The sequence below is a fragment of the Erpetoichthys calabaricus genome, chromosome 2 (assembly GCF_900747795.2).
Source record: "Erpetoichthys calabaricus chromosome 2, fErpCal1.3, whole genome shotgun sequence".
In the NCBI taxonomy this organism is placed as follows: domain Eukaryota; kingdom Metazoa; phylum Chordata; class Cladistia; order Polypteriformes; family Polypteridae; genus Erpetoichthys; species Erpetoichthys calabaricus.
This window is the reverse complement of record NC_041395.2, coordinates 320,702,072-320,714,548: the sequence shown is the minus strand read 5'-3', so window position 1 is coordinate 320,714,548 and position 12,477 is coordinate 320,702,072. Positions and strand designations below refer to the sequence as shown.

The window sequence follows — 12,477 nt, the reverse complement described above, 5'->3', positions numbered from 1 at the left end:
ATATCCCATGGAGCCCTGCGGGAGGTTGGGGAATCACCGTTGGCCAGGGAGGCTGCCACCAAGCGATCCGGGGGAGGTACTGAGCTGTCCATGGCTGCTCCCCCGGAACATAAGTAGCAGGGACGTCCCTGCCGGGCATGGGACCCGGCTGTCTGCCACAACAGAAATGTTGATCATATCACACATGGATTGCGAAATGATTTTGTTATAATTTAGATAAAAGATTACATAGTACATCGAATATAAAATAGTATAAAAATATGCGTAGCATTTTGATCTCATTAGACGTTTTTTGTTTAATAAATGTCTGAACTTCTTACATCCTTTCTAATGAAGCTGTATTTTTTTAATGTTTGTTTTTCATACTCTGTATTTTTTCCCATTTTGCAGAGCTCAACTAGAGACTGACCTAAAAATACATGTCGAGTGGAGACAGATGCTTCAGAGTGATCTCCAAGCAGAGAAGGAAGCTGTTTTGCAGTTGAGTACAGAAGTGCAACAAATTCCACGACTTAAAAAGGTAGCTGTATGATGTGTGTTGCCCCAGTCTAAAAGACTTGTTAACTTTTCCATTTTGTTTTGTTATTACCACAGTAATTAGATATGTGTTGAGCTCTTGATTCCTAAAATTTGTACTAGTGTGCCTTACTTCATTTATTGGGGGAATGGATGGGATCTTCAGGATAGCATAATTGCCATATTTGAAGATCTGTGAATCGCAAAGTAAAAAATGAGAAAAACTAATATCAACCAAGCTCATTTGTGTAGTCAAACGCTAATCTCTCATCCAGATACTATTAAAAAGCAGTCAAGGTTTCTGCTTCAAATACATGACACGGTAGTTTGTCACCAGTCTTTTGTGTGAAGAATTGTTTGTTGTCTTAAGTTCACTTTCTGTTTATTTCCAGCTGTATCCTGGAGTGTGTGACTCACTATTTAACCATGTAGTGAACTTTTTAAACATATAGTTCAGAAATATTGCTGTGAATGTCCAGATGTTAATGAATACATTTTATTTACTTATCAGAGCCTCATTGCTTCTTTCAAATACACCTCACAATGAGAAGACCAAATACGCAAGTTAATATTTATTTCTATAGCACATTTTCATATATACAGTACTTAACATGTCAAAGAAAAAGATACAAGCAAGAAAAAAAAAACAAATTAAAATTAGATAGGAATAGTAATGAATAAATAGTATACAAAAAGTCAGTAATACACACTTACATAAGATAGATATACAATTAATAGAGAAGTAAAGTCCTTAAAGAATGACCTGGTTTTTAAGTCTCTGAATGTGAATCTGATGATCAGGTCAGGTGGCCAAGGAGGACAGAAAAAAAAAACCAAACATCCAGTTAAGCTGATGGGAAAAAAAACAACAACTACTGTATATCTGCTGGGGATCCAAGGCCAAAAGACCGTCCAGCTCCTACTGGCTATATTTAGGCTTTGCCTTCAAGGATTCAACACAGTGGGTTTCGTGGGAAATTAGGGTCTCCACTTTCAACCGAACATCATAGACAGCTGCACAAGACTTTGATCATGTGGTGGTGGCACAGAACATCACCACGAAAGTACTGGAGAAGAAAACAGAGAAAATTAAACATTAATGATGATTGCAGATTCATTGAAAAGCATATCTATGTTAAGAGTAGAATTATATTAAAGCTACATCCATCTATCCATTATCCACCCCGCTATATCCTAACCAGAGGATCACGGGGGTCTGCTGGAGCCAATCCCAGCCAACACAGGGCGCATATTAAAGCTACAAAAAAGCCAAATTAAAGAGTTGGATATTTGAAATGTTCCAAAGTGTTAGCCAGAATTATCATTATTGGTAAAGTGTTTTTGGTGCATAACAGTAAAAGGCCGCCTCACCACTGTTTTTTATGCTTGGCTCTTTGTATGATATGCAGACCACTATTAGAAGATCTAAGGTAACAGCTTGAAATGTAGGGAGATAGAGACTCTAAAATATAGGAAGGAGCAAGATTATTTAAGGCTGTATATACCAGTAGTAGCATTTTAAACTCTATTCTAAAGGATACAGGTAACCAATGTAACATGCGGAAATGGGTCAGATATGCTCAGATTTTCTTTTTCTGGGTAAGATTCTTGCTGCGACATTCTGAGCTAACTGCAACCAACTGATGTCTTTCTTAAGTAGGCCAGTTTTGAGTGCATTACAGTAATAAGTAATCTAGGTGTATAAAAATAAAAAGTGTGACTTAATTTCTCAGCACCTTTTGTAGTGGTGTAAGAGGTGTAACGTTTGCAGTATTCTTCGAACGGAAAAATGTAGTCCTAGCAATATGGTTAATATTCAATTTAAAGTTTAGGTCAGAGTCCTTGATTGCACCTAAATTGTTTACTTCTGCAGACATTAGATCAGAGAGTCCATAGTATTGGGGTTATCTGGTGCTTTAGATAAGCAAAGCTGTGTGTCCTCTACATAGCTGTGGTAGTTTATGCTTTGAGATGATTTGGCCTAATGGGAGCATGTAGGTTGAAAATAACAGTGGGCCCATAACAGATCCTTGTGGTACACCATGTACAATATCATGGATCCCTATACTGTACTACAGTCACCACAACTAACAAAGAATTTTCTACCTATTAAGTAAGACTGAATCCAATTTAAGACAGTGCCTAAGATGTCCACCCATTGGCTAAGATGATTTTAAAGAATATTATTGTCTGCTCTGACAAATGCTGCACTCACGTCAAGTAGAACAAGGACAGATATGTGGATGGTGTCAGCACTAACCCTCGGGTCATTTACTACTTTCACCAGTGCAAATTCTGTGCCATTATCCATATTACTAACCGAGAATGGTAAACCGGATGGCATGGACGCAGGTTTACTAACTAAACCGGATGGCATGGACGCAGGTACACGGCGATGGGACCATGAGATGTACTGCGCAGGCACGTACAGCTCAACTAACGGAAATAGCAAATAAAACAACCGCCATATTGTGAGTGGCACTACTGCGGAGTGAAGTTAGGAATAATGTGCTGCTTGGGATTGTACAAACCGCTGAACGCTTTACACCAAATTCAAACACAATACAGCTCAACGATACACACACAAGCCCACCTGGATAAGATCAATGAACGCAGGCGCCTACAACGCGCGTCTGAAACTGCGGAAGCAAAGCAGGCACGGGTTAAGACACTATGTGGTCCGCAAAGGTCCACAAAGATAATACGGAATATATAAGAGCACACCGATCAAAAAAAAATCAATCGTGTAAAAGCACATAGTACACACAAATCATGTGCTCTCAGCGCATAGAAAGCGTATAAGGACAATACGGAGAATAGAGACCCAAAGGCATTGGAGAGAAAAAAAAGGCAGATAAGAGATTATGAAAGCAGTGGAATTCGAAAGGCTCAAACAAACGATGGTGCGATACACATGCAGACAAAGGTACAGAATATGAAAGCAGTGAAATTCGAAAGTATTGTAGCGTCCCAGCCAGGTTGAGGGCTTTTTGGTTTTAAGTGACTGTTAGGTCCGATTGAGGGAGGGCGGAGTACAGCACAGAGGACTGATAGCGGGGTATTGATTAATGCGGTAAGTGGGGGGCGTTGGAGAGGGTGCTAGAAAGTTGTGTTTGGGGTTAGGAAGTCGGCGATTGTTCAAGTGCAAATTGTGTGACACTTTATCATGTCAGTCACTACAGTATCAAAGAAAACATAGAAACGATTGCATTACCGCAAACAAAAGGTGAATAATCATTAGAACCAGGTGTAATTGAAAAAATAGCAGGACAAATTGAGGTCTGAAAAAAAGAGTAGACAACAAAGTCTTTTCGCATTCGCATCATTCAATGGACAAAACGTGGATTTACACAATAATGGACCATACGCTATGAGAATCTGTGGTCCCACAACAGTTAAAGGAACGACAAGTTACATTTCAGAGAGTACACAGTTCGGTTGGGTGTATATTGGTGATCTCAGAGAAGCGATGCACATTTTAACAGGCAAAAAGAAAGGTGATGTATATATTCCGTGAGTAACCTTACACACCAAAGGAGATCGTGACATGTTAGAAATAGGTCTAAAATTGTGACGTACAAAGGAGTCGAGATTATTTTTCTTGAGCAAAAGTTTAACTGCTGCAGTCTTCAATCAATCTGGGAAGACCCCTGTATCTAATGACAAGTTGACTGTGTCAAGTACTCTATCAATTAGCACATCGGAGACTTCTTTGAAAAAGCCTGTTGGGACTGGGCCACGGACACAAGTGGAAGATTATAGTTGAGAAATGATTCTATGGAATTCTGTTAAACCTGTTTGAGTGAAGGAATTTATTTATTATTCTCTAGTGTATTCATTTAATTTTCCTCCTTTTTTGCTTAGCCCTATAGCATTTTCTCTTAAGATCTGACACCCTACATTAGGGCTAGGCCATATAAATGATATGTACACTTGTCATCAAATAAAATTTAAATGATAAAAAAATAAGAAACTTCGATGAACTGTCGATAAGGAGCATTGTGCGATTGCACATACAAGCCTATTAACACCACAAGAACTACTAAACAGACAGCCTATGTATGCACTTAAAAAGGCACAGCACGTTGGTTGAGACAGCAGAGCATGCCAGTTGCTACTGTTTCAGATACTCCTAAGACTCATGAAAGGAATGAATGTTCATTCAGTGGAATCTTTAATTGTCAGGAAAGAAAGCAACATCTCAAAAGACTCAAAATCTTAAAACAAAATGTCATGGATAAACAAAGTAAAAACACATCAGTAATATGGGGGTCCTTTGGCTATTTAAAGTCTTCACATGCACCAGACTGGTGCTGTGTACTGTACATTTTGCAGAAAACGTATACCAAGTAAAACTGGAAATACTTCGAATCTATTTTGCCACATGAAGTATTGCCATCCAGGAACTAGCAGTGAGCAGATCACTAAAAAAGCCCAGCAGCAAATCCAACTGTATGCGTTCTCTAGAGTAGGCCTACTTGCAAAGTGGTAGTTATGTGTTGTTGCAAGCAGCTTACCTTCTGAAAGAGTGTTTACTTAGCACAGGAGGTATCTGAAACCTGAAAAAGCACACTGGCTTATCTATCTTGCTTGGAATTTGTAGGAAAATGCCTGCTTTAAACTGTGTGTGTGCTGACATTATTAGGCAAAAAATGCTAAGCTGACTTAGCAAAAGCAAAAACATGTTCAGGGTCAAAAAAGGCTCTTAGGTGTGGATTACTCTATTTTGGTCAGCAAATTGCCTGGGCCCTTCTTGTCCGAAGAAGGACACACATGTTCTGTCGCAATATAGGCACTCTAAAATGAAAAGACACATGAAAAATACCAGAAGAGCTATAGCCCTGCACCAGGCACCATTTAATGCCCTAGTTGTAACGCAGTGTACATCAGGCATGAAAAGACTAACTTAGACATTAGCGGAGACCCAGTCCCTGCTATCTGTGAATCAAAGACAGAAAGAGGACAAAGAAAAACAAAGTGTGACTGGTATTTTCATAAACCATTGTGCTCCATGGTGAGGTGCAGCTGCTGTGCATTGTCTTACAGAGATCGAGATATGATTGAAGAGCTACTTGGAAATGGTGGTGGTTGACAAACAAGGCAGATCACTTAGACTCTCTGCAATATTCCTTGCATGTTCTAGCGGGCCAACATCTTTATATTCCTGCTATTGGAACCTTTTTTTAAAAAGTATTCAACACTGCTGATAACACTGTCACCTACCACAAGATCAAAACTGTGATATTGTCTTATTTTAAAAATGCTATACTTCAAAATTATGAACAAAATATATTTACTGTTGTTATAACTTGTCACTTGGTGCCACGGCCCACCTGCCAAGTTGTTTTGCCTGCCTAAGGTAAAGTCATCCCTGATGGGGGATCGCAGGAATCGTGGGAATGAGGGGTCCTTTCATCTGATTGGCTGGCCCAGCGCTGTTTCAGCTGTGGAATGGCCAAATGGGGGAGGCATCTTGATGGATGAGGTCTCCAGGAGTCTAAAATTATCCAAATCTTATTATGTGATATCATCTACTGTTAAATTCTGCTCCATACTTCTAAAATTTTTATTTTTATACTGTATTGAGGATTTGTTCTGTGTATTGTATTGACCCCCTTCTTTTGATACCCTCTGCATTCCCATCCTACCTGGACCAGGGTCTCTCTTTGAACTGCCTTTCCTGAGGTTTCTTCCATTTTTTCCCTACAAGGGTTTTTTGGGAGTTTTTCCTTGTCTTCTTAGAGAGTCGAGGCTGGGGGGCTGTCAAGAGGCAGGGCCTGTTAAAGCCCATTGTGGCACTTTTTGTGTGATTTTGGGCTATACAAAAAATAAATGGTATTGTATAATCGGCATATCTAGCTGTTAATAGTTTTTTCCTCCTTTTTTTTAATCCATGTATGGGACTTGATGCCACTGCTGTCATAGAATCAAATGTTGATTGATTAAGAACTTTAATCATTAACAGACATAGCAGCAGACTATCATGTGATTACACCACAATTATTGTCATTAGTCTGTGTCACGCCATATTCAAGGATACTCACTGGTGGATGAGTGGCCAGTCAGACAGACAGATGGACTGAATTTTCCATAGGACTGTGGACTCTCCGGCGGTTTATTTTCTGCATGAATGGAACTTTTCCTTCCTTGTATCGGTCTCTTGTATTCCTGAACTGTTTATATCTACTAAACTGATTTTTCAGAACAATACAAACAGTATTGACTTGTATCTTTAATTAAATGTGTATATGTAATATGTGCTGCATGGATTTGTACTTGTTGTACAGTTTGTAAGTTGCCTGAAAATGGTTCATTCTGTACATGTGTCCTTCTGGTGTGTTCTTTAATGTTAACAAGGCCAGCTTATGTTTGCTCTGCACTAACTGGTATTTAAATTTTTAGAACAAGTGGATTGTTTTAGTTCTTTTTTTAAGCCAAATTATTTAGTTCATGAGTAAGTGTGTATTTTTAAGTTTGTATTTTTAGAAAATTGTTTTAGGTCAGGAATCTTAAATGTAAACACAGTATGCCAGTATTTCTATAATGCATTTCACTTGCTTCACTCGTTCCTCCTGCTCTGGTGATGACCATGGAAGTAGCACTGTGAGAATGGCACACAAAGCCATGTGATCCTTAATCATGGTGTCTGTGAGAGAGAGAGATGCAGAATTCCTCCATCATAAGTCAGGTCTGCCTCTGAGTCCTCTGGTAGGGCCTGGCACATCTCTAGTGGATGGAACTCCAGGTGCATCCAAGCTACCTTTTGTGGTTTCTTTCTTGATCTCCTAAGTAGTGTTTCCACTGTGAGGTTTTCCCAACAACTTCAGTCACTTGTACACACATTCTGTCCCTGTCTACCTGTTCATTTCTAAAATATTAATTTTACACCACAAAAAAGTGGGGTGATGCATGCACATCATGGCTGATTTCTGGATACAGTACATCCATGTCACATCAGTATGTCCCATGAAATGTGCATTTTTTAGCAGCCTAAATCTAAAGAGACAAGTCTGCAGTGCATTGGCAAAAGTAAACCAGAATGGCCAGGCCAGAGCAAACCTGCTAGGTGGTGTAGCAGTAGGGGGCGCTAGTGCTCCCTTGAACCCTCAGGTACCACTCCAAACACCAGGTAAAAGTCCAAGACTTTTTATTTTTATAATGTGCATAAAGCACCCTCCACTCCACACTACTCATACAAATCACTAATCAATACAATAACCAATCCTCCTCTCCCAGACGCGTTGCCACCCTTCCACCCAGCTCAGCTCACTCGTCTGGGGTTTCCCAGAATCCTTTATAGTCCCTGACCCGGAAGTGGTTCCAGCCCAACAATCCATAAGTCCTCATCACTTCCGGGTCAGATTAAAAGTCCTTTTCTTCAACCCGGAAGCACGTCGTTCCTTCTGGTCATGTGACCAGGACACACTTCCGGGTTATAGGGCACGTAGCACTCTACAAGCCTCCCTACAGCGGCTCCTGGTGGTCCCCATGGTATCCAGCAGGGTTGTTTATAAAAACTACAATGACCATAAGGCCCTGCTGGAATTTGGGGAACTTCCATGCTGCTGGGAGGGCTCCATCTGGCGGCCTGGAGGTGTGGACCGGAATATTTGGCCGGCCATCCCTCACAGTGGATTCTGTCGGTCTAAACAGCACTCTTATCTCATTTACATTTTTTCCACCTCTGTATCTGTTGTAATACACCATGAATACTCCAGATTGGTGTAATGGTCTGCATGATCAAGTGTCCATACCACAAATAAAGTTTATTTAACTATTAAGTGTGTTTATTTTCACAGTTGACTGTGAGGCCCAAGGCAGTGCTGTCAGTGCATTTGTACAATTATTCATCAGTTAGAATACGGCAGCCTACGCAGTAATTCATAATTGATTAGTCCCAGCTTTTTCCTTTAGAAACCATTAGAATAATGTTGTTAACGCATTGTTTGGACCACATGTGAATTTTCTGTCTATTAATGAATAGTTACCTTATTCGTATATATATATATAATCCTGAATTGCATATATGTTTCTTCTTTGCAGGAGTTTTCCAAGTTGCAAGATGAAAATGGGCAGCTAAAAAGAGTTTGTGAAGATCAAGAGCAAGCTCTGCAGGAGCTCGGATACAAACTGAGCGAGTAAAGTGCTTCCTTTACTGTTTGCATCACGCGGCACGCGTTGTCTTTGACCCTGTAAACATCACAAAAGGTTTGCTCCCATGACCCATCCGAACTTACTGAAAAAAAGAAAAGCACACTCCTCAACTTGACTGTCACGTTGAAGTGCTGTCTTACAATAGTTTTAACAATTAGAATGTTTCATTTCCCAGGGTGTAATTACAAATACTATTTAATTACATAGTATTTACCTTCCTATTGTATACACACCTTACATTCATTACATTTAATACACACTATTTATTTAACTACTACTATTTAACTGTATTTTGCCATGGTAGGCTCCCTGGGTGACTCAAACAGAATGCCGTTGCCTGTTTGCTCTTACCAGCCTGGTCACAGTCAGGGTTCAATTCCACTGTAGTTCAATAAATCTGTAACCCTGGGCAGTTAGAGAGTACAGAACAGACTTTTTATTCACGCATAAATTATCTTAAGACTTCAGATTGTGCATAAAATACAAGCATTGTGAAATGAGCATTGGCAAAATAATACATTCTGATTAATAAGCTATTTATCTCGAGTGCGTTGGCTGTATGTTGAATGGAATGGTGGAGGTGTAGCATGGCTGTCTGTTGAGATCGAGCAGCAGACAAACTGAGCATATGTAACCCTAAAGGTATGCTAGTCCTAAGTCCGGCTTCCTTCATGTACCTCCCAGATCAATTAGACGTCGTAGTGCAGGAACACTCTGCTGGTTTATTTCACTCTTGTTTAGACACCACTTATTTAGCCCCCATCCCATCCCTGGCTAGATTGGATTCTACCTGGTTTCCCCCAGGTTGTGTTCCTGGAAGGGGACAGGTTGTTCATGCTTCTAAAACTTGTTCTCCTTCTGGAGGCTCATAAATGCTATGTCTGATGTCAGAGGGAGAGTATGAAAGCAGCAGCAGTGGGTGCAGGTTATAGTAAAGTAGTCTTGTGCAGTCTGTTACAGCAGATCAATGCAGAGCCTTCAACCCCACTAGCAGACGTTGTAGCCAAACCAGCTAAATGATGACTTGGGTATAATAATTCATTATCACAAAGCTGCTGTTGGAATATTCAGTGACGTGACAAACATATTACACCTCAAAAGTGATAATTATATGATATTCAGACTGCTGCATATTTGTACTGAAGAACTTTATTTTCTTGTCAGTTTATTCTCAGGCAACTGGCCAAGAGTTCAGGAATATTTGAGCCAAGCTTTAATCCATCCTGCTCATTGTGCGGAAGTCATCAACTGGCCAGTGAGGCAATACATCAAGTTTTTGTATGGTGCGGGCACACATAACATAAAACATAATGTGTTAATGCCAACTTTAAAGGCAGTTACTTCACTCATATTGCAATAAGAGCCTCTGTCATGGCCATGGGTAGCTTTGCTCAATCAATGATTCATTTATTTTAAGGCAGAGTAGCTTTGGGAGACATGATGGTGCTGTACATGGCGGCTGGCTTGTTGATTAGGTGGCTGAACCCTCAGTGTTTGAGTTGGCCTCATTATAACAGCAGTCACACTGTGCCAGGTGATAGTGGTCACCCACTCAGACTCTGGTGCTTTTCTCTGACCCACACAGTAGGAGTGGCGTTGAGGAGCACAGCCAGATACAGTGGAACCTCGGTTCACGACCATAATTTGTTTCAAAACTCTGGTCGTAAACTGATTTGGTCGTGAACCGAAGTAATTTCCCCCATAGGACTGTATGTAAATACAATTAATCCATTCCAGACCATACAAACTGTACGTAAATATATATATTTTTTAAGTTTTTAAGCACAAATATAGTTAATTAAACCATAGAATGCACAGCGTAATAGTAAACTAAATGTAAAAACATTAAATAACAAACACTGAGAAAACCTTGAACAACAGAGAAAAAATGAACATTTGAAAAAATCCATAATTTAATAAACCACCAAGAAAAGTAACATTGTAGGCAACGAACAGATCGCTGAAAACAAAATCAAGTCCAGTGCATTCTATAACTGCCTTCATACCTTATGAGTCCAGCCCTCTGTCTCTCACGCCTGTGTGTGTGTGTGTGTGTGTGTGTGTGTGTGTGTGTGTGTGTCGCTCGCTGCACAGGAAATGCACAGGGAGAGACTGAACATGTACAAACCGAAAGGGAAACTGGCTTGTTCGTATACCAAGTGTGTGGTTGTGAACCGAGGCAAAAGTCTTTTTGGTCGTAAACCGATTTGTACGTGTACCGAGACGTTCGTGAACCGAGGTTCCACTGTACTGTTGAATGCAGATGGCGGGGTCTTCGTGCATCAGGAGGGAGGCTGTTGTAGCTGCCAGTGCCGCCGTGCACCATCGTGATTGGATATGTGTGAGGTTGATTAGCGTGGTCCGTTTATGGTTGTTTCGAGGTGGCAACCAGGTGGGGTTCAAGGTATGTTCACGTATGCACATTTATAAGAAGGTTGTGATTTATAAATGGTAATGTGCATAGAAATGTGCGTGCACAAGGTTTTATAAATTAGATTTTTTTTTGTGGTACTTTCATGCTTGAATCTACAGAGTTTTAAAAATGAGACCACTGGCTTCAAAAACTCCCCACAAAGAAGTTTATCATCTTGGTGTTTGTGTGTACTGTAGCTGAGCTTGTGACGGCAGGCCAGTTGGCTTCTGCTCCATTCACCACCCCCTGCACCCGGACCCGTGCAGGCAGTGCATGACAGCCTGTGCCTTTAAACTTTGGTACTTTCAATTTAAAACAATTCAAGGTCATGATGAAGAAGAGGTGTGGGCCCAAAACGTAGTCTGCAAGCAGGCAATGGGTTTTATTTTTCTTTATGAAGAATTGCATTTAATTGTAAAATTTCTTGTTTAGGTCAAAACTGAAGATTGAAGACATAAAAGAGGCCAACAAGGCACTGCAGGTGGGTACAGTAATTGAATGTAATATCCAGATATTCCCCAAGGACAGTACTGGTTAGTTTTAGTATTTATTGCTTTGCGCCCTCCCCCACCGTAACCTATCGTCTATGGGGGGGAAAGCGAAAGCTTTAGATTTGTCAAAAAATGTTGATCTCCGGTTTCTGACAGATCTTGACATTTCAGGGTTCCTCGATACCTCGATGGTGGGTGTCTGTCTGTGTGTCAGTTTCTTGAGGACGGTTCCGAGCTAAAACAGCTGGATGGAAAAATACCAAAGTGGAAACTTCAGCCTGTTATGAGATGACGACGTGCTGATCAGTTTTTGAGCCAAATTGTGCAAGAGAAAGAGGCAGCACTCGAGAGCAGGGGTGCCCAACTCCAGTCCTGGAGGGCCGCAGTGGCTGCAGGTTTTCATTCTAGTCATTTTCTTAATTAGTGACCTGTTTTTGCTGCTAATTAACTTGTTTTGAATTAAGTTTAATTAACTTGGTTTTTAAGAAATGTTTCCCTGAATTTCTTTGTCGTTCCTCTGAATTACTTCATTTCTTTCCTTAAATGGCACCAACACAGAAGTGATATGTGAAGTGAGGGAGCCAACAGAAGGCCAGCTAAGTCAGGGCCTCAAACTCCAACCTATTTCACTCCAACCAGCTGCTTAATGAGGCGCTGAGTCTTGTCGTTAATTAAACTCGTTCTTTAATTCCATGGCTTGTTGCCGCTTTCATTGTGCAATAGCAGACATTTCCAAAATTAAGGATTTTCTCTTTTCTAAGAGCAGATCAGCCTTCCTGAGACTTTCACCTTTCTTTATTTTCAGATACTGTATGATGGTCACTGTTTGCTGGGCCTGTTTTGGCTCATTTTGTATCTCATTATTGTTTGGCTGCTAATTAAGGAAAAAGAAATAATTAAGGG

At 40.4% G+C, this 12,477-nt stretch overlaps 2 protein-coding genes across 4 annotated transcripts in view; one reads left to right on the top strand and one right to left on the bottom strand.

The window, feature by feature from the left end:
* Positions 1-12,477, top strand: part of rufy2 (RUN and FYVE domain containing 2) — a 105,364-nt gene that overhangs the window by 85,854 nt on the left and 7,033 nt on the right. For all 3 annotated transcript variants that reach the window (XM_051923464.1, XM_028795954.2, XM_028795952.2), the window contains exons 14-16: positions 391-520; positions 8,560-8,654; positions 11,516-11,564. In XM_051923464.1, coding sequence (XP_051779424.1) covers positions 391-520; positions 8,560-8,654; positions 11,516-11,564 — 274 coding nt within the window. The remainder of the gene's footprint in view (positions 1-390; positions 521-8,559; positions 8,655-11,515; positions 11,565-12,477) is intronic.
* hnrnph3 (heterogeneous nuclear ribonucleoprotein H3 (2H9)) overlaps positions 1,381-12,477 on the bottom strand; it is a 51,899-nt gene continuing 40,802 nt past the window's right edge. The window contains exon 12 of the mRNA XM_028795960.2: positions 1,381-1,583. Coding sequence (XP_028651793.1) covers positions 1,570-1,583 — 14 coding nt within the window. The 3' untranslated portion in view covers positions 1,381-1,569. The remainder of the gene's footprint in view (positions 1,584-12,477) is intronic.